General features: G+C 40.4%; 1 protein-coding gene across 1 annotated transcript in view; it reads left to right on the forward strand.

Annotated features, from left to right (window-relative positions):
• Nucleotides 1-287: 287 nt before the first annotated feature.
• Nucleotides 288-25,504, forward strand: part of PHLPP2 (PH domain and leucine rich repeat protein phosphatase 2) — a 108,378-nt gene continuing 83,161 nt past the window's right edge. Inside the window, exons 1-2 of the mRNA XM_007940334.2 lie at nucleotides 288-398; nucleotides 7,537-7,811. Of these exons, the coding sequence (XP_007938525.1) occupies nucleotides 300-398; nucleotides 7,537-7,811 (374 nt within the window). The 5' untranslated portion in view covers nucleotides 288-299. The remainder of the gene's footprint in view (nucleotides 399-7,536; nucleotides 7,812-25,504) is intronic.

Here is a 25,504-nt window from a genome sequence, read left to right on the forward strand (position 1 = left end):
ACCCTGCCTGCGCCTCAGTCCTCCAAGCCCAGGGCGGCCCCGCAGCACAATCTCTGCCCTGCGGTGGGTGGTGCCATGCTCCCCCAGCTCGGCGGTCGGCCGCCTGTCAGCCAGAATGCGGCTCCCCCTGGCCCGCAGCTACGCAGGTCCAGCAGGGCTGCGGGAGGGGTGGGGCCTGGGGCGGGGCCGGGGCGGGGCCTGCGGCCCGCGGGTGCGGGGCCGCTGGCTGCTCTCGCGCGCCGCTTAGCCTCTGCGCGCGGTCGCGCCGGCCGGGCGTCCCTGTGCAGCCTCTGCCGCCGATGGGGGAGGTGGAGCCGGGGCCCGCGGGGCCGCTGGAGCCCCGGGAGCCGCCCGAGGCGTCCGCGAGCCGCCGGCCGGGAGGAATCCGGGTCCTGAAGGTGAGGCGGGCGGACGAGCGGGTGGGCTGAGGTGGGAGGGAGGAAGGGTAGGAAGAGGCCGCCCCCGCCCCGCGCGGTGGCCGAGGCAGCTGGCCGCCCCCGCCCTCGTCAGTCAGTCGGCTTCGCAGCTCGGTCGCCCCTCAGCCCGGCTGGGGGCGCCATGGCCCCCACCGAGGCCTTCGCGCCCCGCCCCGCGGAGGCCTCTGTCGCCAGCCCCATCCTTGGCCGCGCGCCACCCGCCTCGCAGGCCCCCGCCTTGCAGGCCCCCGCCTCTGGTCGGGTGTCCTCCGGGCCGCCGTCTCCCACCCGGCCCCTTCGGGACCCGGGGCCCTCCTCTGCCTCCCATTGTCGTGATTGGGGCCCGGGTCCGGGGCTCCCAAGGCCTCCTCGCTTGTGGCCCAGGAGCGGGGCTGGAAGTACGCAAGGCTTTCTCCCCGGACACCTGAAGACATCACCCCAGCGGGAGGATGGCGGCGGTGATTGGCCGCGCGCTGCGGTGTGCTCGGGGCTGCGCCGGGCAGAGCGGGTAGACTCTGCCCTCCAGGCTTACAACCGAAGTTACCACCCGACTCCTCGCTCGCCGGGCGCGGACGAGGAAGGGCGACCTACCTCGTCTAGAGAGAAAACCTATGGAAGAGCTTAGTTTCGGAGAATCGCTGAGCGTGTTGTGGAAGGGAGGAGGGGTTGGCATAAAGGGGCATTGCTGCTTGCTAACAATTCAGGGAGACGGTAGCGGGGAAGCAGTTATGCAACAGGCAGCAAGCGGGGCTTTTTGGCAGGAATTGGGGGAGTAGGAGGAGATGAAAGTAGATGCAGGCAAGTGGAGCCTTGGAGGTGATGATAAGGAGTTTAGATGCATATGGAATGTAAGGCGAAGAGGGGACAGTGACGATAAAAAGGCTGTCTGGGTGGAGCTTTGTACCAGCGTTTGAAAGAAAGTTGGAGAGAAAGTTTTCGGTAGGTCTAGTAGGTAAGGTATCTATTCTTCTGGAGGTGGAATGGAATTTAGAGTTCTAGAAGAGGAGTCGATAGAATTTAAAACTAGCCAGGAAGAAGGAAGAGAGAAAAAAAAATCTGCGAGATTTGTTCTATCAAAAATAACTTGTAAAACAACTTAAATACATGGTGTTGGTGTTAAAACTGCATTAAGTACTAATTGTTCATTGGGATTGAGGTTGAGCAGCATGCACTTGTTATTAAGATTACTGGTAGGCAGTTGAAAAGATGGAAACATTGGGGTGGGGGTGGGGAGAAATGGATTAGGAGTCTAGAGAATCCATTTGAAGGAGTTCTGGTGGTGTAGTGGTTGAGGTCTTTGGCAGCTAACCAGAAGGTTGGTGGTTCAAATTCACCAGCTGCTTCACGGGGTAAAGATGAGGCAGGCTCCTATCCTAAAAATTTACAGCCTTGGAAACCTAATGGGGGTCCTTATGAATCCACATAGAATCTATAGCAGTGAGGTTTATTTATTTTTTAGGTGAGTGAGTCTATTTGAGGCATTTGACTGCTAACCCAAAGGTTGACAGTTCGAACCTACCAGTTGCTCTGCTGGAGAAAGATGAGGTTGGCTGCTTCCTCTGTCCTATAGGGTCGCTAGGAGTCGAAATGAACTTGATAGCAGTGGGTTTTTAGTGAATCTGTTAAACAACATAAACTGAAACTGTCTAAAATAGTTTACCTTTGATTTTTACATAAGCCTTGTACATGTTTATTGTAATTTATTTAACCATAAGTTGCAAATATAATTATGCAAAGGTTTTTGGATAGTTTTTAAAACTGTAAGATCACAAAAAATGTAAATTGTGAATTAATTTTCTAAAAATCAAAAGTTAACTGACCCAGGTTATCAGGAAATGGCAGATCTAATTTTTTTAATTTAATAACTTTGAAAGGGGAGATGGATTGAGTTGTGAGAAGGAAGGAACTGAGAAATGGGAATCTTTATTGAAGACTGCCTAACACTAGTTCCCTCAGATTCCAATGGGGACCATTAGAAGGATTCCAGAAACTGATCTTAATAATGTAAGATGGTGGTGTTGGAGAAGAGTCTTTAAGACCTTTGCATCCCTTGCTTTATTGCATATAGTCAGCAGTTTAAAAAATCCTTGCAAATAAATGGATCGCCTATTGACAACAGGTACTGTGTTTTCTGTAAGAAGAGTTCCCTTAAGTAGCTGAGTGGTTGAATTTTGTGCCAAGTGAAACTGGAAAAGAATATTTAAGTAGAAGTATAATTGGGAAGAAAGTCCTAATCTCCCACATCCTCTCTGAAGCAAAAAAACAAAACCCACTACCATGGAGTCAAATCCGACTCATAGTGACACTACAGGACAGAGTAAAACTGCCACATAGCATTTCCAAGGCTGTAAATCTTCCCAGAAGTAGACTGCCTCATTTTTCTCCCATGGAGCTACTTTTTTTTATTCCTGCTGTAGAGTCATATCCGACTAATAGTGACTAACCCCTCCTTGGGTTTCCGAAGCAGTATCACTAAGGAAGTAGCTTTATGGAGCTACTGATGGGTATGAACCTCCAACCTTTTGGTTAGCAGTTGAATGCTTTAACCACTATGCACCAGAGTTTGTCATGTTCTCTGAAGATACTTGGGAATGGCTTTTTTGTTTGTTTGTTTTTCTGTTTTGTAATTTTTTTAATTTAGCGAATCATGTGCATGATTATTGTTTAATAAACAGATTTTCATAAAAAAGGTACTATAACTAAGGCCAAACCATATGAAAAGCCATCTCTGTGGTGTATACGAAAGTTTGATTCAAAATATGCCCCTAGATTTCATTTATAAAATTGCTATTTAGAATATATGCCTTTACAATTATAGTTGGAATATAAGTATGATACTTTTAATAGCCTTCAAATATTAGGAGTACCTTTGAATTTTTAAAATATTCCAGATATTTCCTACAATTTTAGGGTTATGTTTTATTTATTTCACTAAATCTGTAGAAGCTATGAAATTACAACTAATTAATCAGTAATTGACATGAGATTTGTTTTTTCAATAATAGTTTTAAATTTTTATTAACTTACTTGTACATGGTTTTAAATAATCAGTACAAAAAAGATTTTAGGGTACTGATATATTATTATCTCCCCACTCCAGGAAACACCTCCTAACCCCTTCCAAAATATTCTTTAACATGTATATTTTCAGAGATGAGTCTAGTTCTGAAAGTTTTGAATGAAGGAACATGTCTCCTCCCTTAGGGTATTTCATATTCTAATAGAACTCATTGAGTATGGAGTGGTATCAAATGGAGTGTCACCAGACTCTGTCTTTACCATGCCTGTATTATAATTAGGAGCCCTGAAAGTGCAGTGATTAAAGTACTCAACTGCTTACCAAAAGGTTGGTGGTTCGGACCTGCCAGCCACCCTGTGAGACAAAGAATATGGCAGTCCACTGTCATAAAAATTTACAGCCTTGCAAACCATGTGGGGTAGTTCTACTCTGTCCTTTAGGGTCGCTGTGTGTCAGAACTGACTCAGTGGCAGTGGGTTTAGTTTTGGTATTTTATAGTATGTAGATGTTTGATAGTTCGTCAGCTTTAAGCTGATCACAGTCCTCGTATATTTACTTTTGGAGAACTAAAAGTATAAAATTAAAACTATGGGTACTTAATTCATGGCTTGCTTTAATGACTTTTGCTTTCTAGAAAATACCTTCAAATCTTAAACGTGGTCTTTATATACTTGCTTGATTTAAGTGTTGATTATAGTTGTGTTCTCTTTAAATAGAGTTGTCAGGATAACAGTTCTTATATAAGAGTAAGGGAGAAAATTAATAAACAAAATGTTCTCAATCTAGCAATTCTAGTGCAGTGGTAAGCATCTCAGAGGGACAGTGTAACAGGCAGTATTGGCTGCTTAGAAGACCTTTCCAGCAGTTACCTGATGCTTTGGGCAGTGGAAGAGTTTAATTTTGGAGAATTGCTGAACGTGTTGTGGAAGGGAGGAGGGGCTGGCATAAAGGGGTTCTTGAGAAGAAGGGGGAAAAAAAAAAAACTCATTGCCATTGAGGTGATTGCAACTCATGATGACCCCATGTGCTACAGAGTAGAACTGCTCCGTAGGTTTTCTTAGCTGAAATCTTTATGATTACCAGGCCTTTACTCCAGGGTGCCACTGGGTGGGTTCGAACTGCCAATTTTTAGTTTAGTAGTTGAATGGAAGCCATTTGTGCCCCCAGGGCCCTTGAGAGGAAGGAAAACCCAAATCCAAACCCACTGCCATTGAGTTGATTCAGATTCACAGTGACCCTATAGGACAGGTTAGAACTGGCTTTAAATCTTTACAGAAGTAGACTGCCTCATCTTTCTCCTTCAGAGCAGCTGGTGGGTTTGAACTGCCTACTTTTTGGTTAGCTGCCAAATGCCTTAGTCACTGCACCACCAGAACTCCTAGAGAGGAAGGTAGCACTAGATAATTAAGCAGTAGTTAGTAAACAATCCATTTACATTTTTGCTAGAAGGTTTTGCTTTATCTAGGTCTTTTAAATGCTCATTGAACTAGTTTATGAGAATATCTTCTACAATGCTTACTCAACAGTTTATCTTCATGGGGATATATCATATAGACAGTACTTAGATTCTTTGAGGTAAAGTAATGATCAACAACACTGATAACAATACATGTGTCAATAATACAAAGTTCTATAAAAGATTTATAGTCTTAAGGGAAATACATTATGCATAAAAAAAAAAGACTGGAAAATCATCACAGAGAAGACTCACAGATGAAGTAATATAATACTGCCTGGAATCTGTCAGGACTTTTTTAACACTCAAAAGGTCAGTGAGCCATTGCTTGACCTTAAATTAAAAACTGTTAAAGGTTCTGTTTGATGGTCATGTGGAATAGCATGTGCTTGTTCTCTCTTCCCAGCACAAGCAAAATTTCTCTCTACTGAGTGCAGAATGCACAGCTTCTTTGTATAATGTTACTGTACCATATAGGGTACTGTTTTCAGAGGGACCAGCCTGTCTTTCCCAAAGGCTACAAAATAAGGAATATTTAAAAATAACCAGTGGTTAAAATTTTTTTAATGGTAGAAATATGGTAATTCCAGTGTGTGTAAAATAAGCACTTGAAAGCTCTTTTTAATTCTGGGACAGTCTTCTTTGAGAATCTGCCCTTGATGAGCAGAGCTACACCTAGTTCCCACTTGTAGCAGGGATTTATCCTACTTATCTAAAGTTAGAATCAGTGATAATCCTCCTGGTTCTGAATAGCTGTAGTTAAATCCCTAGCATCTGGAAAATGATCAGTTTACTTACACTGTCACCAGTGGTGCAGTGGTTAAAGCATTTGGTTGCTTATCAGAAGTGAACCTACCAGATGCTCCATAGGAGAGAGATGAGACCGTCTACTTCCGAAAGGATTTATAGCCTTGGAAACTATATAGGGCAGTTCTCTGTCTGAATTGACTCAGTGGCAGTAATGTATGTTTACCTTTTTGCCAGGACTAATTGGACTGTAGTACGTATTGAAAATAAATTTCTGTGGTGCCAGCTAAGTTCTGCATACATCTGTATGCCAGAACTTAAGGCATTGTAAGAAGCTCTCAGTGGAGGCAAGGGCAAGACATAGAAAATAATTAAAACATGTTATGATAAGTATATCAATTTGGAAGTGTTTTACTGAGGAGAAAGTAGAGTCAATCTTCCAGGTGGAAGGAGAGAATAGTTTTGGGCTGGTGTAGACTATTCACTTGGTGACTGTTAACTGGGAGATTGGGAGTATGCGCCTGCCCAGAGGCACCTGAGTAAAAAGACTTGATGATCTTCTGAAAAGTCAGCCGTTGAAAATCCAATGGAGCACAGTTCTGACACACATGGAGTTGCCATCATCTGGAAGGTAATTGGTTTGGAGGAGGGGAGAATGAGGATGGGAGACATGGAAGGCTCCATAGAGAAGGTGATAACTGAGTTGAGTTTTGAAGAGTGACTGGTCAGATGCATAAGGTGGGAAAGGACCATGGGGGGCAAGTGCCAGAACTGGGGAACAGTTGGTGTGTTTGGGGAGCTCCAAATCCTCTAGTATGACTGGAACACGGAGCAAAGGGTAGTATGGAATGAAACTGGAAAAGTATGTCAGTGTGACTGTGAGTGGAAATTTCTGTTTTGTTAAGGGGAACAGAAATGGCCTGATCATAATAGAGAAGGTGAATGTTGATCTTTAGAAACTTGTTACATTGGCTGTAGCAGTTGTTTCTGCTGCAGGTAAGCTGACTTGAGATGTATGAACTTTGCATAGCTAAATGAACAAATACAACTTAATTTTAAAAAAATATAACAGAAATGGAAGGAGTATGTTAGTATTATGTCATACCAGACTTGGTTGCTTGGGGGAAGAGGCAGAGGGTCAGGACCATACAAAAACTTGCATATTTGCATAAGGAGATATGTAAAAAATGTTTATTGCAGCATTGTTTCCAGTAGTTAAAAATTGGAAACAAAGTAAATCCCATTAACAAGAGAATGGATAAATTTTGGTGTATTCATATAATGGAATATTATTCAGTAGTTCAAATGGATGAGCTGCATGTATTGACATAGCTATATCTCTAAATCAGTGTTGAACTAAATGAAAGCATTGCTGTATGTTAAAATTTAGATTAAGTTTCAAATCTTGTAAAACTGTATAGTTTATACATATAAATGATAAACATAAAAAGTACATGGAATAATAAATACTAAATATAGTGTTTGTTTCTGGAGAAGGAGGGAGGTGAGAGGATTTTGGCAGGATACCATATAGTATATACATCTTTAGAATCATGATCTGAAGCAAATATGGTGAAATATTAAAATTTGTGAAATCCAGATGGTAGGTACTCAGGTGTTTTGTTGTTTACTGTTTGTTATACTTGACACTTTCCTGAAACAAAGAAAAAAAAGGTGAGAGATCATGATGCATGAATGGAGACATGAAAGCTAATAGTAAAGGAAATGGAGTTATCCAGGTTAAGATGGGGGATAGGGAACTTGGAAGGCTCCATAAGAGGAGGTGATACCTGAACAGAGTATTGGTAAAAATAAAGAAGAAAGGTAAAGTGGGGGCTCAACATGCCTGATTCACTTAAACGTTTAGCTAATGATTGCTTTCTCATGATATTTTTTAGAGAAATATGAAACGCAATGGGAGCAGAAATTGTTTGAGTAGGAGAGGCAGGTTTGGTTCTCGAGAAAGAGATTGGCTGAGAGAAGATGTGAAGAGAGGCTGTGTTTACCTTTATGGAGCAGAAACAACCACTGCCACTACAACCACCACCACCACCACTGCCACCTCCCCTGACCTACATCTCGTTCTTTGTACAGTGGAGACCCCAGCATCTGAAGTATGTGCTGGGGAGGGAAGGGAAAGCCTTTATTTACAGCTTCATGGAGACTTGGTCAGGTAAGATCTGAGTTTAACACTCTTATTTTACTGCAATATAAGAAATACGTATTTCTGCTTAGAAGTGGAGTTTAGGATTTTAGTTGTGCTGGAACTGATGCTGATTGTGGAATCTTGAAAAAAGATTTATCTTTGGAATGTTTATCTAATGATTCTCAAATTTAAAAACTTTTGATGAAGGAAAAATTGATAGTCATTTCTTTTGTATTATACCATGGATTTTACATTCTAAATTTTTTTATTTTATTTATTTATTTTTTATTGTGATTTGGGTGAAGATTTACAGAGCAAATTCACTTTCCATACAGCAGTTCACATACACTTTGTCTCATGACATTGACCACAGTTTACCACAATGCAACAGCTCCCCTCCCACTTCCTCCCCCTAGTTACCTCTTCCCAGTGTCCATCCCTCCATACTCTCCTGCCCCCTGTGCTGTCTCCCTGTGCATAAGCAGCCCTTCCTTCTCCCATGATTGTTCTCTCCAGGGCGTGTGTCTACTTGAGGTAAATGTTTAACTCACATGCCTATACTTTGTTTGGTGTGGGTTCAATTCCAGACCTGAAGGGCATGATTTTGAGTTTTGTTTCACATTGTTCTCCCTCTCTATCAAGGATCTCCTACATAGATTCCCTTCCAAGGGGATGACAGTAGTGGCTGGGCACCATCTAGTTCTTCTGGTCTCATAGTCATATAGGCTGCAGATCGGATGGTGTAGCAGTCTCTAGGACCAGTTGTTTCCATGAATTTTGGTTTTCTTCATTCTTCTTTGCTCTGGATGAGGAGAGACCCATCGTTGCATCTAGATGACAGCTTGCTAGCTTTTAAGATCCCAGTCGCTATCGGGGATCCCAGTTGCTAGAGTCGCCAAAGTAGGAGGTGGAACAATGTTTTGTATAGTATGTTATGCCAATTGAGCTTGATGTCCCCTGCAACTGTGATCCCAAGCCCACAGGTTCAACTACTCGGTCCCTCTGGGTAGCTGGCTGTGACCAAGCAGTGACCACAACCTTGCCCCTTGTCAGCTCTACTATACACCTGGGAATTCTGATCATTCACATAAACTTATAGGACCATTGTCTGCCAACCCCGTACATGTTCTTAGATACATGCTGCATTTCATAGACATACCTAATAGTTCAGCTTGTCCACCCATCTATCCACCTATATACCCATGTTGACCTTCACTGACAATGCAGTACTGTATGTGCAAAAGGGTTCATCTTTGTTGTCTGTACCTCCCATGCACCTCTCTATGTCTTTCTCATCCTCAGTGCCGCCATATTGGTCACTCACATTTGGTACATTTTATATTCTAAATTTAACATAAAATATTCTAAGCATTCATTTTTTGAGAAAGTAATACATGGAAATTGAAATGTATAAAACGATATGCAGCAAGAAGTTATATGTCTTCCTTTCACCCTTTTCCCCAAGTGCCTAGACCTTGTCCTGAAGGCAGTTCTTATTACCATTTTCTTATGCATCCTAAGGATATTCTGTTAACTTACAAGTATATGCTCATGTATGGGTGTATGTTTATATATATATATTTTAAAATTAATGATAATCTTTGCAACACACTGACTTAATATCTCTTAGAGAGCTTTCTTTTCTTTTTGATGGCTGTATGGTACTCCATTTTATGAATCTGCCATATTTTAGCCAGTCTCCTATTAATGGACCTTTAGTTACCAATTTTTTTTCCCACTGCTATGTGCAGTGCTGCAATGAATATCCTTATATTTATGATGTTTCTCACATAGAGGAATATATCTGTAGAGTAAACTAGAAGTGGAACTGCTGAGTCAAAGGATGTGTATCTTTATGATTTTGATACTGTCAAATTTACTTCATAAATGTTTTCACTGATAACATAAAAGTATACTTGTTCCCTCATACTCTGTCCAGTACATGCTAGTGTTAAAATTTGTGTACAGGTTTATACTTATGCCCAAGCATATATCTGCTTGTAAATAGAAATTAATGCTTGCCAAGAGTTGTTATATTTGAGAATCAAAGTCACCATTTCAAGGACAAATCTGTTTTTCAAGTTAAACGTGATAGGGATTTTGTTGTTTTGATCTGCATTTCTCTTAATGAGTGAAGTTGAGCATATTTCCTGTGTTTAAGAACCATTTGTGTTGTCTTTAAAACTTTTTACATATGTGTGAAGAAAAGTATTCTCATTTTAGTAGGCTTGTACTATTCATATGCACTCTTTGATTCAGTTTTTTTTTTTTTAATTATTATTACTTCTTTGAATTAAACATCATATAACATCCAAATGAGTTGTCATCCAGTCTGTTGGGTATGGCCTTCCCCATGTGTTTCAGAGTAGGAACATGCTTCCTAGGGTTTTCATGCTGTAACCTTTTGGGAGCAGAGGGCCAGGCTTTTTTTTCAAGGTGCCTTTGGATGGGTTCAAACTGCCACCTTTGGGGCTGCTAATCATTTGCACCACCCAGGGACTCTAAACATCAAATAAGAGCTCTTTAAATACCTGGTCATTGTCTTTCCTTTCTCCCCCTTCCCTGTAGTAAATAAATGCCCCTCTTGAAATAGAATTCAAAACTGTGGATGCAATTCTATTGAAAGTGAGGAAGTTTCCATTCACACCTGAAAAAGTGGTGATAATAGTAACACCTTTTACTGAGCTAAAACTTGGTGTCATTTAAAAAATCTGAACTGAGGTTTATTATGTGTTTCTTTTAAGATTTGAACTAATTTTTGAAAAAGTAATTAGCATTTTACTGTTTTCCTTCTTCACCAGTTAATGTGCTCAAACAAATACATTTCCTAAATCCACTGGTGAAAAGAAAGGATCAGACTGGGTGATCCTTAGGCTTTTCTAAATCTTAACACTGACTCTGATCTAATTTTATCAGGTGGAAAGCCTTGACCTAGATTAGAGCTGGTAGTGGTAGGTGGAGTTCACTTATCTAAACATTTGACTGATTCATCTGTATTCTAATGCATAAGTACACAAAGATAATTAGAAATGTGGAGAAAACCCGACTTGAATTGGTTTAGTCCAGAAGCCAAATGATAAAGTTTATTTACTTTTGTGAATCTAAATTACACTTAGACTGAGGAGTTTGTCTCTCTTCAGCCCTCTGGCCTTGATAATTTATAATGAGATAGCTCTTTGAGGATAAAATTGATGAGAAAATAATAATAACATTTAGAACTGTGTTTGAAACCAAACCAAACCGCTGCCATAAAGTTGATTCTGACTCCTAATGGCCCTATAGGTTAGACTAGAACTGTCCCATAGAGCTTCTAAGGCTGTAAATCTTTTTATCTATCTATCTATCTATCTGTCTATTTATTTTTTATTGTGATTTGGGTGAAAATTTACCGAGAAAATTTACTTTCCACGCAGCAGTTCACGTATACTTTGTCTCACGACATTGACCATAATTCACCACAGTGCAACAGCTCCCCTCCCACTTCCTCCCGACAGTCACCTCTTCCCTGTGTCCATTCCTCCATGTACCCCTGCCCCCTGAGCTGCCTCCCAGTGCATAAGCAGTCCTTTTTTCTCCCATAATTGTTCTCTCCAAGGAGTGTATCTACCTCAGGTAAATGTTCAACTCATATTGCCTGTCTTTTGTTTGGAAGCCACAGGTATGGGTTGAATTCCAGACCTGAAGGGCAGCTAGGGGCCATAGTCTCAGGGGTTCCACCAGGCTCTATCAGACCAGCAAACCTGGTCCCCTTTTTTTTCCCCCCAAATGATTTTGAGTTTTGTTTCACATTGTTCTCCTTCTCTATACAGGATCTCCTATGTAGATCCCCCTCTGAGTGGTTGACAGTGGTAGCCAGCCACCATCTAGGTCTCACAGTCATATAGGCTGCGGATTGCATGGTGTACTAAGGCTGTAAATCTTTAGAGAAGGAGACTGCCTCATGTTTCTGCTATGGAGAAGCTGGAGGATCGAACCACAGACCTTTTGGTTAGGAGCCAAATAAATGCATTAACTACTATGCAACCAGAGCTCCTTTCATTAGCCATAGGAGAGATGCAAATCAAAACAATGAGATAACATCTCACCCCAGACAGATTTTTATGTGACACGAATGCTTTTTTGTGCTAGTCTTTGTACTTGTTAGCTCCTGTCTCAGAAACTAAACCAAGCTCACTGCCATTGAGTCAGTTCCATCTCATAGTGACCCCCATTGGGTTTCCAAGGTGGTAAGTCATTGCAGAAGTAGATTATCCCTTCTTCCTTCCACAGAGCAGCTGGTGGGTTTGAACCGCCAACGTTCTGATTAGCAGTCATATGCCTTAGGCACTACACTGCCAGAGCTCCTTAGTGCCAATTCATGGCTATCACACGTATGCAGAGTAGAACTACTCCATAGAGTTTTCAAGGTTGTGACCTTTCTGAGGCAAACTGCCAAGTCTGTCTTCCCAAGAACCTCTTAGTGGGTTTGAATTGCCCTTTTGGCCAGTAGTCAAGTATCATCCAGGGTCTTCCATCAGTATGCTTAGCCCTTTACATATATTTTCTCATTTAATCCTCACAATAAGAAAAATTGAGGCTTTGAGAGGTCCATTGTCCCTACTCAAGGTCAGGCAGCTACTGTCAGGCAGTTGGAATTCTAGAATCATTCAAGATACACGGTGGACTTCACTCTGAGGGAAGAACCTTCAGGAGAGGAACTTGCTCAGCTTCCCTAAGGTAGTTTCAATATTTAATCATGCATATTTGAAGTTCTTTATTAGCTCTCTTATTCAACTATAAAGTGTTTAAATTCAGTCTTATGTTATCTAATCAAAGGAATAGATGTTTTCTTTGTAATAATCCTTTATAAGATGGTTGATCATCTAAGGGCTTATCTCTTAGTAACTTTTTTTTGCTGCCTACTGAAGTATAATATATGTTTATTCATTGTAGAATATGTGCATAGTATATATTGCATAGCTGTTGTTGTTGTTGTTATTTATATGCCGTCTTGTTGGCCCTGACGCATAGCGACCCCTCCTTGGGTTTCTGAGGCAGTATCACTACGGAAGTAGGATTGCCCAACCTTCCTTCCAAGGAGTGGCTGGTGGATTTGAACTGTCAGCCTTCTGGTTAGCAGTCAAGTGCCTTAGGCACTGTGCTACCAGAGCTCCCATATTGCATAGGAGTTGTATGCAATGCTTATGCTTTGGATTACCTCATTTAATCCTCACAGTGATTTTGTGAGGAAATTACTATTATTATCCCCATTTTATAGATGAGGAACGTGAAGCTTTAAGAGGTTAAGCATCTCACCTAAAATCACTGTTAATAAGTGGTAAAGCTGGAATTTGAACTTTGGGATTCTGACAACAGATCCCATCTTTAAACTACATTGCCTTCCCATAGTAAGATTGTTTTTCCTCTCAGATCTTTTTTGAGTGTGCGTGTATTATATATATACATTTGTATGGATATGTTTATATGTGTGTGTGGTGTGTGTGTGTCTGTGCATATATCTACACACATACAGATATATACATACTTTTTTATTAAATTTTTAGGCCCATATATTCAATTTTATATCCTACCTATTCACGTAATATCTTAATTTCCTTATTACTGAAAATCAGTTTTAATAGCTACAAAATAATGTTTCATGGATATACTATAGATTATTTAAAAATTGAGAGACAGTATATGATAGTGGTTTAATGCTTGGCTTCTAGAACAAGACTGGGTTCAAATCCTGGCCCTAGCATTTACTAGGTAAATGCATTATATAACTCTTTGTGCTTCAGTTTCTTAATCTGTAAAATGAATGATGACTGTATTTACATTATGGAGTTGTCATGAGAATTAAATTCACTGTGCATGTTTTTAAGATTAAATTAATTCATGCTTGTACAGTAGTGTTTCTTAAACTCTAGTATCTACCCAGAGAACTTTGTTAAAAATATAGACTCTGATTTAATAGGTACAGGGTGGGGCCTGAGACTGTATTTTCTATTAAGCTCCTAGGTTGTGCGCCACACTTTAAATAACAAGGACGCAAAGTATTAGAATGATACCTGGGATCTAATAAGTGTTCAATAAATGTTACATATTTGGGTTGTTTCAAATTACTCAACTCTTAGAAAGAGTGTGATGAATAAACATTTCCCTATAAATCTTTATGTCATTGATTAGTTCCCTAGGCTAAGTCCTAGAAATAGAATTCCAACAACCAAAGGCATTGTCATTGAGTTGATTCCTACTCATACTGAGGACATTACTGTCCTCAACCATGGGACATTCCTGTACAACAAAGAATTGTCCTGCTCAAAAAACCAGTAACTTCTCTACTGAGAGCCACTGAGACTGGTGCCCTTTGTGTTATAGATGTAAAACAGGCCCAGAGAGGTCAGGTCCAAAGTGCATTTCTCCAGATGGCTGGTGGTAGAGCTGTAGTTGGGACACAAGTGATTTGACTTGTCCACTGCTCTTTACGTTATGGTATTTTTTTTTTTTTTAATTGAACTATTTAAGTGATAAATGACTCGCTTGTGAAGTTTAGTATAATTGTTGCCTTCTTTCTGAGAAGTTCTAGCAAGATCATATGGAATAAAATAGATTGTCCTTTGGCTCATGATCATATAATTACATTTATTCTGTCATCAAAATGAGTAAGATATCTAAGTATTTGATAGACTGTCTTTTAAGATAAGCTGAGAAGCAGAAAGATGTGTATGACACACAATACCACCCTTGGAATTGGGAATCTTCAATTCTAATTCTTTTTCCGCCACAGCCCCCTAGGTTTCAGAGAGTCAGATCTTCACCAACTTGGTTCTGGAGTGTGGGACTGTAGCACATGAGTGCCAGTGGGATGGGACCATATCCACTGCCCCAAAGTGAGAGGTAGGGCTTCCCTGCCCCATGGGCTAAAGAATGGCACCTGACAGACAAAGGAGTGAGGCCACCCAGATGGACTAGGAGAACTGGGCCACCCAATGAAGGAGATGTATACAGTTACCAGGTTGACAAGGGGTGGGTTGTGGCAGTTAAGGTTGTGTCTCCGTCTTTTGAAGCTGTCTACTTGTATTTCTGGGAGCTCTGGTAGCATAGTGCCTAAGGCACTTGACTGCTAACCAGGAGGCTGGCGGTTCAAACCCACCAGCCACTCCTGGGAAGGAAGGTTGGGCAATCCTACTTCCATAGTGATAACTGCCTCGGAAACCCAAGGAGGGGTCGCTAGGAGTCGGGGCCGACTCTATGGCAAATAACAACAACTTGTATTTCTGTTACAGCAGCACTGGAGAACTAAGACGGTATTTGGCGAGTGACTTTTGGTGAGGGACTAAGGTTTCATTTGACATATTTAATTGTTACAAAATGTAATGAAAAGACCTTTTTTTAGAATGAGGAGGAGAAAAAGATACTTTTTTTTCCCCACTCCATGTGTCTATATTACTTTAAAATTGTAAAATGCATTATATGTGAAATATAAATAATTTTCTTCTAAATTGTTTTTATTTCTATCTCTTTTTTTTTCCTTTTTTACATTTTAATACATCTGAAATCATGTGTGTCTTAGAATTGACGGCAAGCTGTAATTTAATTGGCAGTACTTTTTCCTTAATGGTACATAAAACATAGAGTGTCTTTCAGGATTATATATAGAAGGAAACTTTCTTTGCTGGTTACCAGGCATGAGAGGGAAGGGGAAGGAACACTGCTAGACAGAGAGACAAGTATTGATTTGGGTGAAGGGAAAGGCAGTATATTGAAAGTAAGTGACGAACACAATAACACTAAGAGAAAGGAAAGCACAAGAGGTAGAGACGACAAAGATAAACACTTTTACATACACAATACTGCATTGTCAGTGATAACAAATACATTAATCTGTGGATAAATAGGTATGTAGATGGACTGAATGATCCGTTATGTTATGGCGAAAGGGAATATACCCATGACCATATATAATTGAGCAGATGATATTTCTACATATGTATTTTATTTGCTGTAAGAATGTCCATATAACCCAAGATGACGCCCCCACATACTCTATGGCAGTACATCCCTTAGAGCAGTAAAGCACGGGACACCAGAGGACCAACATTCAAATTGAGGAAATTCAGGACAAACAGGAGTGCATAAATATCAGGGGCACAGGGGGAGGGTTACACGATAGGGAGGGGAGGAGACTGGGTTAGGGTTGGACATGGTAAATGGGGAGTGAAACTAAATGTACATGTAATGTTGAATGTAAAACAAGCTCTTAAAATAAAAAAAATAATAATAATAAAAAAAAAGAATGTCCATATAACTAGAACTAACAGAGGGCAAAGTTGTGATAACTTCTTAGGCATAGGCAACTACCCTGATGTAGCAAGTAGTTGGTCCTTTGGGCTTGGGATCATGGTTGTGGGGGGCATCAAGCTCAGTTGGCATAACATTACTACACAGTAACTTGTTCCATATCCTACTTTAGTGAGTGCCAGCTGGGGTCTTAGAAGCTTGCAAGTGGCCATCGAGATGCACTAATTGGTCTCTCCTGATCCAGAGCAAGGGAGAATGAAGAAAACCAGGGATTCATGGAAGCAGCTGGTCTGGGGGACTGGTGGACCAAGCAAACCTCAGCTTATATAACCATGAAACCAGAAGAAATGTGTGATGCCTGGCTGCCACTGTTGGTCACCGAGGGGGGATCGATGTAAGAGATCCTGGATGGAGTGGGAGAGCAATAGGGAACAACACTCAAAGTCATAAAAAGTACCAGGTATGCTGGTCTGATGGAGCCTGGTCAGACCCCTGAGACTGTGGACCCTGGTCACCTTCAGTCTGGAATTGAGCTCACTCCCATAAGTTCCAGCCAAACAATGGATAGGTGTGCAGGGTGAAAATTTACATCAGGTAGATACACTCCTCTGTATGGTGAATCATTGGAGAACAGACAGGCATGGTTTGTGTTGGGGGATGGTTCTGGGGGCTAGAGTGCAAGGGAGGGAGGAATGTGGGGAGGAGGTCACTGAGGGAGGGAGTGGGAGGAGAGCTTTTGCACTGTGGGGAATTATAGTCAATGTTTTAAGGCAGGGTGTGTGTGAACTGTTGTATGGAAAGTGGATTTGCTCTGTGGACTTTCACCAAGATCACAATAAAAATTTAAAAAAATAGATGAAGCAGAAAAAAAAAGCATCTCTCAGATGATGTGTATAGACTTAAAGAAATATGATCATTTAAAAATAGAATGTTTTAAGTTTCTTGGTGTGAGTGAGGGTAACATATAAAGTGCTTTGACCTCTCTTCTGCGTAAATGTTTACCTATATAAAATACATAAATATAAAAATGGTTTACATTAAAGAAGCTAGGCTTTTTAATCAAACCAACACAGGTTAAAACCCTGATACCATTATGTACTAATTGTGTAACTGTGAGTCTGTTACTTAATCTCTCAGAATCTCATTTTTCTTATTGGCAAAAATGACAGTTATTACAGACAAAGATAAATATTTTTACATATACAATATTGTGTTATCAATGATGACAAACATTAATCTTTGGGTAAAATGGGTAGACAAGCTGAATGATCATGTATGTCTAGGCAAAAGGAAATATACCTATGACCATATATAAAGTTGGCAGATGATATTTATATATATATAAATATCAAACTTACCAGCCACTCCTCGGAAGGAAGGCAGGCAGTCTACTTCCGTAGTGATACTGCCTCGGAAACCCAAGGAGGGGTCGCTATAAGTTGGGTCCGACTTGATGGCACATAACAACAATAACAATAGGACAAAGTTATGATAACTTCTTAGACAAAGTCAGCCACTCTGATGGAGCAAAGAAGTTGGACCTGTGGGCTCAGAACCATGGTCACGAGGGGCACTGATGCTCAACTGACATAACATACTACACAAAAATGTTCTACATCCTACTTTGGTGAATAGCACCTGGAGTCTTAAAAGCTTACATGTGGCCATCTAGATGCAATGATGGGTCTCTCTTCATCCACAGCAAAGAAGAATGAAGAAAACCAAAGACTCACGGAAACAGTTAGTCCAAGGGACTAGTGGACCATGCAGATCTCAGCCTATATGACTATGAAACCAGAAGAACTAGACAGTGTCCGGCTACCACTGTCAACCATTTGGAAAGAGATCAGTGCAGGAAATCTTGGAAGGAATGGGAGAACAATGTGGAACAAAACTCAAAATCATAAAAAAAAAAGACAAATCTACTGGTCTGATAGAGACTGGTGAGACCCCTGAGACTCTGAGACTATGGCTCCTAGTTACCCTTCAGGTCTGCAACTGTACTCACTCCCGTGGCTTCCAGCCTAACAATAGACAGAAATATGGGGTGAATGTTTACATCAGGTAGATACACTGGGAGAACAGAAGGGTAGTATTTGCGTAGGGAGGTAGCTCGGTGAGCAGGAATGCATAGGACAGAAGGATACGGGGAAGAGAGAACTACAGGGAGGAAGTGGGAGGAGAACTGTTACTCTGTGGGGAATTGCAGCCAATTTCATGAAACAAAATGTGTTTGAACTGCTATATGGAAAATGAATTTGCTCTGATAGTTTTCACCCAAATCACAATTCAAAAAAAAAAAAAAAAAGGCATAGTTTTGTAATAGGTGAAAAGCTTCCAGCATAACAAAAAACTGAACCAAATTGCCGTTGAGTCAGATCCGACTCATAGTGACCCCTCTCTGGGTTTCCGAGGCAGTACCACTACAGAAGTAGATCGCCTGGTGGGTTTGAATTGCCAGTCTTCTGGTTAACAGTCAAATGCCTTAGGCACTATGCCATCAGGGTTCCTACTGGTTGGCATACAGTAAACATTAAAGTATCCTTACTGTTGGTGATTGTATTATTTATTATCTGTATTGTTAATTTTAAAATTTGCAGGTTATACTTTTTGGTGGCCAAGGATTGAGTTTTAATCTGAATTTGATATAAAGAATGTTGCTGTGCTTTGTTAGAGTCTTTAATACTATATGGTATTCCCTGTGCTGTATTTTTATAGTGTGTGCTTTTGCCTCCTGCTATTGAGTAGAACTCTAAGAGAAATGATCCTTGGAATGAAATGTACTCTTTCTTGCATATATCTTAACTATGGGCACTGTTTGGAATGCATGTAATATAGAAAGAGCTATAAACTACTATTGATAACATTACTGCATTGGTTGGCTGGTTTAGAGAGAAGTGATCATATGTATATGTATTTAGATTTACGTAGACTCTAGTAGTTCTTAGAAGTATTAAAAGTAAACCAAAACTATTAGTCTTACTGTCTTCTTAAAGCAATAATAAAATCAAAAAACCAAACTCACTGCTGTCGAGTCGGACCCCTCCTTTGGTTTCCGAGGCAGTATCATAGATTGCCCAGTCTTCCTTCCGAGGAGTGGCTGGTGGGTTTGAACCACCAACCTTTAGCAGTCAAATGCCTTAGGCACTAGGCCATCAGAGCTCCTTAAAGCAATAATAGAAGAGTTCAAATGCTAAACGGAACTTTTTGTTGCCAGCATTACTCTCTCCTTTACCTGTTTTGCAGTTTGTAATTTCCCTTTGATTTGTGAGAGATTTAACAAAATAGCTAATTGCCAGCCTGTTAAACTTTTGGAACTTTGGAACATAAAATTGAACTGTATGCAGATTTTAGCATTTCCCTCCTCCATACCCTTAAGCAGATAAGTTTAATGAGTAAATGGAATTAGTCCCTCATTTTGCTTGTTTTTGCAATTCTTGAGATATTACTTGTTTACTCATTTATCCAAAATTAATGAGAACAGATGTTGAAGTTCTCTTGATTTTTTTAATTCCATCAGGAAAAATACTTTCTTTGGGTGGAAATATATAAAGAGGTTTTCTAAAATCTACAGACCTTTGTACAAAAGGAAATTTTACCATGGAAAATATGTCAAACGTAGGATGGTTCTATTTCTTTTGGTTTTCTAGAGAAAAATATAAAAAAATGAGCTATGAGTGTTAGCCTGAAAATATCTTTATTTCTTGGTCCTGAAATAATGGGTTAATATGGATTTATGGTATTTAAATAAATTGAACTCTGTATCCTGAAATAATAAGGCAGCTAACGTAGAATTTATATTATATTAGGAATGTGTCTTGGTAACCCTGTAGAATCTTAAGTTCTAAAAGACTCTAATGATCATCTGCCCAATGTGATCCTTATAGGAATCCCTTCTGAACTATCTGTAACAGACGGCTCTCTAGCTCCCTGTGTGTGACTTTGAGAGGCACTCTGTTTCATTATTTGTTGTTGTTGTTATCATTATTAGGCATCTATAATTAAGTTCCTCCCCATAGTCCAAGTCGACCTATGCAGTGTCTTCCCATTTTTCCTAGCCCCATCCTTTGGACCAATACAGAGTACGTTTAATCCTTCTTGATGTTGGAAGATAACTCTTTGACAGTTCTACTCTGTCTGAAAGGGTCTTTATGAGTTGGAATCAAATCGTTGGCAGTGGATTTGGTTTTTGGTAGTGTGTCCTTGTCTTCCAGTTAATACTCCTTCAGTCTTACATAATAGGATTCATTTTTGTGGTTATTGTTGAGCATAGACCCAGCAGAACATACACCAGTTCAGCCGTTTCTGCATGTACAGTTCAGTGGCAGTGATTACGTTTTTCAGGTTGTGCAGCCACTCTCACCCTCCTTTTCCAAATTGTTCCTCCTACATTAACATCATCTCATTGCTCCCAGAGTTTCCTAGCTAATGTTTCAAGTTGCTGTTGTTAATTTGATCCCATATAGATTGTTCTTAAAATAGCACAATACTCAAGGTAAGCTGTTAGTCATTCTTCGTATTACATGGTTAGTTGACCTCTCCAGGATCCAGTTTATCAGTAGTCCCTTTTACAATGCATCCTTCTTAGAATGGTTCTACTATTGTATCAGGAGATGCTTAGCATTATTATAGACCTTTGTGAATCTTGATTTTATTTGGCTAGGGGTAAATTGAAGCCCTTGAAACACTTTCTGATGAAGAGCAAAGACTATAGCCTTCAGTAGGGATTACACCTCAACATAAAGAAAACAAAAATTCTCACAACTGTACCAGTAAGCAACATCAAGATAAATGGAGAAAAGATTGAAATTGTCAAGGATTTCATTTTACTTGGATCCACAATCATTGCCTATGGAAGCAGCAGTCAAGAAATCAAATGATGACGTATTGCATTGAACAAATGTGCTGCAAACGACCTCTTTAAAGTGTTAAAGAGCACCAAAAAAAAAAAGTATTAAAGAGCAGAGATGTCAGATTGAAGACTGAGGTGAGACTGACCAAAGCCATGGTGTTTTTCATAGCCTTCTATGTTTGTGAAAGCTGAACAGTGAGTAAGGAAGACAGCAGAAGAATTTGATGCATTTGCATTGTGGTGTTGGCAAAGAATATTGAATATACCATGGACTTCCAGAACAATGTCTGTCTTGAAAGAAGTACTGCTAGAATGCTCCTTAGAATTAAGAATGGCCTGCTAGAATGCTCCTTAGAATTAAGAATGGCCTGACTTCGTCTCTCATACTTTGGCCCTTTCATCAGAAGGGACCCATCCCTGGAGAAGTGTATCATGGTTGGTAAAGTAGAAGATCAGTTAAAAATGGAAAGTCCCTCAACAAGGTGGATTGACATAGTGCCTGCAACGATGGGCTCAAGCACAGCAATGATTGTGAGGATTGGGGCAGGACCAGGCAGTGGTTCGTTCGGTTGCACCTGGGGTCATTCTGAGCTGGAACTGACTCGATGGTGTCTAGCGATTAATTATAATTGATTTTTTTTTTACTCTGAAAAGTTTATTTTCCATTTCTGTTAAATTCACTCCTTATTGATCTTTATAAGCTTTTAGATCTTTTTGGTTATTCCCCATATTCTAGCCTTTTCTGACTTTATGTCATAATTTATGGCAGCTAAAAAACTTAACAGTTGGGGAGCCTAGGTGGTTATTTTAATTTTTTTGTTTTTTCCATCAATATGATTTCCATTCCTAAATTACCCCTTTGATATAGGGAGCTCTGGCATTATAGTGCATAAGGCATTTCTGCTAACCAGAAAGCTGGCGGTTCAAATCTACCAGCCACTCCTTGGAAGGAAGACTGGGCAATCTCTTATACTTAGCCATGCGGTATTCCCATTTCACATTATTTTTTACTTAAATCTTTTCGCCAACAGCATTTTTTATTTCTTTAACCATGAACCACAGATACTCTCTTATCTTTTGGTTATGATGGAAGCTGTATCATATTTCTTCTACTCAGTATAGTTCTTAAGGTTTCTAAACAAAATCCTTTTAAGACATAAAGAATAATGTTCTTCAAGGCCTTTTGAACACATAGAGACTTTTGTACTTGTTTTTAATTAGGCACCATTATTCCTAATAGGAGGTCTGGTGGCATAGTGCCTAAGGCATTTGACTCCTAACCAGAAGGCTGGCGGTTCAAACCCACCAGCCACTCCTCGGAAGGAAGGTTGGGCAATCTACTTCCATAGAGATACCACCTTGGAAACCGAAGGAGGGATGGCTATGAGTCGGATCCGACTTGACGACAGTGAGTGAGTTTTGAGTTTATTCCTAATATACTGATAAAGAATGTAAGACAATAAGGTTAAATAACTTTCAGGGGTATGCAGACGATAGCTGTTAGAGACTCAAACTAGGCAGTCTTACTTTTGGAGCGGTTGCTTTTAGACTCTGTGACTGTTTGCTTTCTAAATATGTTGTTGTTAGGTGCCGTTAAGTCGATTCCGACTCACAGTAGCCCTGTGTACAGCAGGTGAAATACTGCACAGTCCTGCACCATCCTCACAGTTGTTGCTATGTTTGAATCCTATTATTGTAGCCACCATGTGAGTCCATCTGGTAGAGGGTCCTCTTTTTTCCCTGACCCTCTACTTTACCGAGAATGATGTCCTTCTCTGGGGGCTGGTCCCTCTTGATAATATGTCTAAAGTATGTCAGGTGCAAGTTACCTTCACTTCTAAGGAAAATTCTGACTGTACTTCTTCCAAGACAAGTGTATTTGTTCTGGCATTCCACGGTATATATTCAGTATTCTTCACCAGCACCATTATTACAATGCATCAATTCTTCTTCGGTCTTCCTTATCTGTTGTCCCAACAACCTTTCATATGCATGTGAGGCAGTTGAAAATACCATGACTTGGGTTGAGTGCACTTTCGTCCTCAGAGTGACATCTTTACCTTTTAACACTTTAAAGAGGTCTTTTGCAGGAGATTTGTCCAGTGCAACGCACTGCTGTTAATTACTAGTGTAGTCCTTTCTATCAAAAATCAAAATACAGATTTTGTTTTCTGAATACTTTTTTTTTTTTTTTTAATTTTTTTATTTTGGGGGGCACTGAGAAGCAAGGGGTGGGGACGGGCAATGGCTCGCCTCGCGGTGGACCGCCTACCTGCTTCCAAGTCCCAAGCCTACAGGTCCAACTACTCGCTCCCTCTGGGTAGCTGGCTGTGGCCAAGAAGTGACTACAACCTTGCCCCTTGTCAGCTCTACTGTATATACCTGGGAATTCTTACAGAACATACAGGTACACTTGTAGAAAAATTGTCTGCCAACTGTAAATGTGGTCTTGGGCATACTCCCCCCTGCATAGACATACCTAATAGTTCAGCCTGTATTTTTAAAATACTTTTAATTACTTTAAAAGTTTTTATGAAGGACAGTGGTTAGAATTCTCTCTTGTGCAGGAGACCCAAGTTTGATTCCTGGCTAGAGTACCTCATGCACAGCTACTGCTTGTCTGAGACACTAAGACACTGTCTGTTTCAGCAGTTTCCAGGCTAAGACAGACTAGGACGAAAAGCCTGGTGTTCAGCTGCTGAAAATCAGCCAGCAAAAATCCTGTGGATCACAACTGCTCGATACAGAACCAATCACGGATGCACAGGACCGCGCAGAGTGTCCTTCTACTGTTCATGGGGATGTGGCAAGCACCAGTAACAATACATTATTGTGATTTAAAATAGGCAGTGTCACCAGAGGTGACAAATAATCGCTAGACATTCTGTGTTTATCTTCATTTTCTGTCAGGACCATGTTAGTAGAATGATTTCTGGGGAATTATTGAGCCATTTATTCTTAGTTCATATGAACGAGTCATCTGTGAAGCCAATGGAAATATACAGTGCCTGGAACATAGTGAGCAGCCCCAAAGACTACTCTATAATTTTATGTGCAGCTTGTATGAAGTCAGTTATGGCCAAGTATAACCTCTCACATCCCATAATGTCACTGCTTTTAAGTTTAGACCAGAGGTTCTCAGAGTATGGGTCTGGGACCTCTGGGAGTCTCTGAAATTTTTTAAGAAAGTATATGAGGTCAAAACTATTTCTTTCACTAATACATTACTTTTTTTTCCCTCACTAATCTTTCCTAATGGTGCAGTGGGGTTTTCTAGAGGCTACATGACATGCTGTCACAGCACATTGAGTGCAAACGCATATAAAGGGATACTGAGACAAGAAGTTTTGAGAACCACTTTTATAGTTTATACTAGTTGTGTCATATGATGTTAAAGCAAATCTTGAAATACAAATTAAAAGAGCATATTAAAAGAGGGTAAGATGGCACAATAGTTAGAACTGCACAGACCCTATTCAACAAAGAAAAGGGGAACTAATTAACACAGATACAGAAGATAATCCTGGACCCCTGAGCCTTGAAGGGAAGGATATAGAAGTGGACTAAACTCCAACTAGCAGAAGAATTTGAATGAAAACACCAAAAAAGGAGATATACAGAGCTGTGGTCTGGCAGCGATCCTTACAACACAGACAGCTTGGATATTGCCGGGTGGTGGTAGAACCTAAGAATTGAGCTAAAAATCAGCTCTGCTAGCCAGGGACTTCACGGAGGACTGCTCTGATGGTTGGGAAATAAAAGGGGAAGCAGCATAGAGGAAGGCGGGCTGAGCTGTAGACTTTTGTGTGTCTGGAGGGTGCAGCCATTTTGAATGTTTACAAGCGGCTGGACCATTTTGGGTATTTAAAGTGACAGTGTTCTCCCAGATTCCAGGTCCTTAAGAACAGGCTCCACTTGCCGGGAACCCCAAGGACATTCCAGACCCGAACGACTGGAAAGGTTCTAGTTTTCAGCTTTTCTCTTTTCCCTGTTACTGGTTGCAATTTTTTTTTTTCTTTCTTGTGGTTAACCCCATTCCTTGTTTTTCTTTTTGCATTTTTCCCATGTTTTTCTTCATTGTTCTCCTTCTCTACCTTTTTTCTCTTGTTATCCTCTCCCCAGATATTGCAGGGTTTTTTTTCCCCTTTTTTCTGTTTTTGGTTACTGTTCCTGTGTGATTACATGGTGTATTTTTTGTCCATTTGCTTTTACTTTTTTGATGGTTATTCAGTTGTTATATTTGTCTAACTGAGTAGAAGACAACAGCAGTCCCTGTACAATACAACTACACCTACACCTCCTGCAGGTTCACTTACTGAATGAGAGCCACCACTTCCTTCTCCACCAATGGGTCAACGATAAAAAACCACCAAGAAGAGCCTGAATCACCCTTGGCTGCTCTTCACAAACAGTGAACAGAGATCTAAATACAACACCACCACAATGTCTTGGAGACAACAAGCCATCAAAGTCCACACAAAGAAGCAAGATAAAGTGGTAGAAACAAGGGAGCAGGATACAGTCCCAGAACACATCCCTGAGGAAGAAGCAGCATTGGAACTCTCTGATAAGGAATTCAAAAGAA

Source organism: Orycteropus afer, unplaced genomic scaffold (genome assembly GCF_000298275.1).
Source record: "Orycteropus afer afer isolate SDZICR_OR568_19922 unplaced genomic scaffold, OryAfe1.0 scaffold00067, whole genome shotgun sequence".
Lineage (NCBI taxonomy): Eukaryota > Metazoa > Chordata > Mammalia > Tubulidentata > Orycteropodidae > Orycteropus > Orycteropus afer.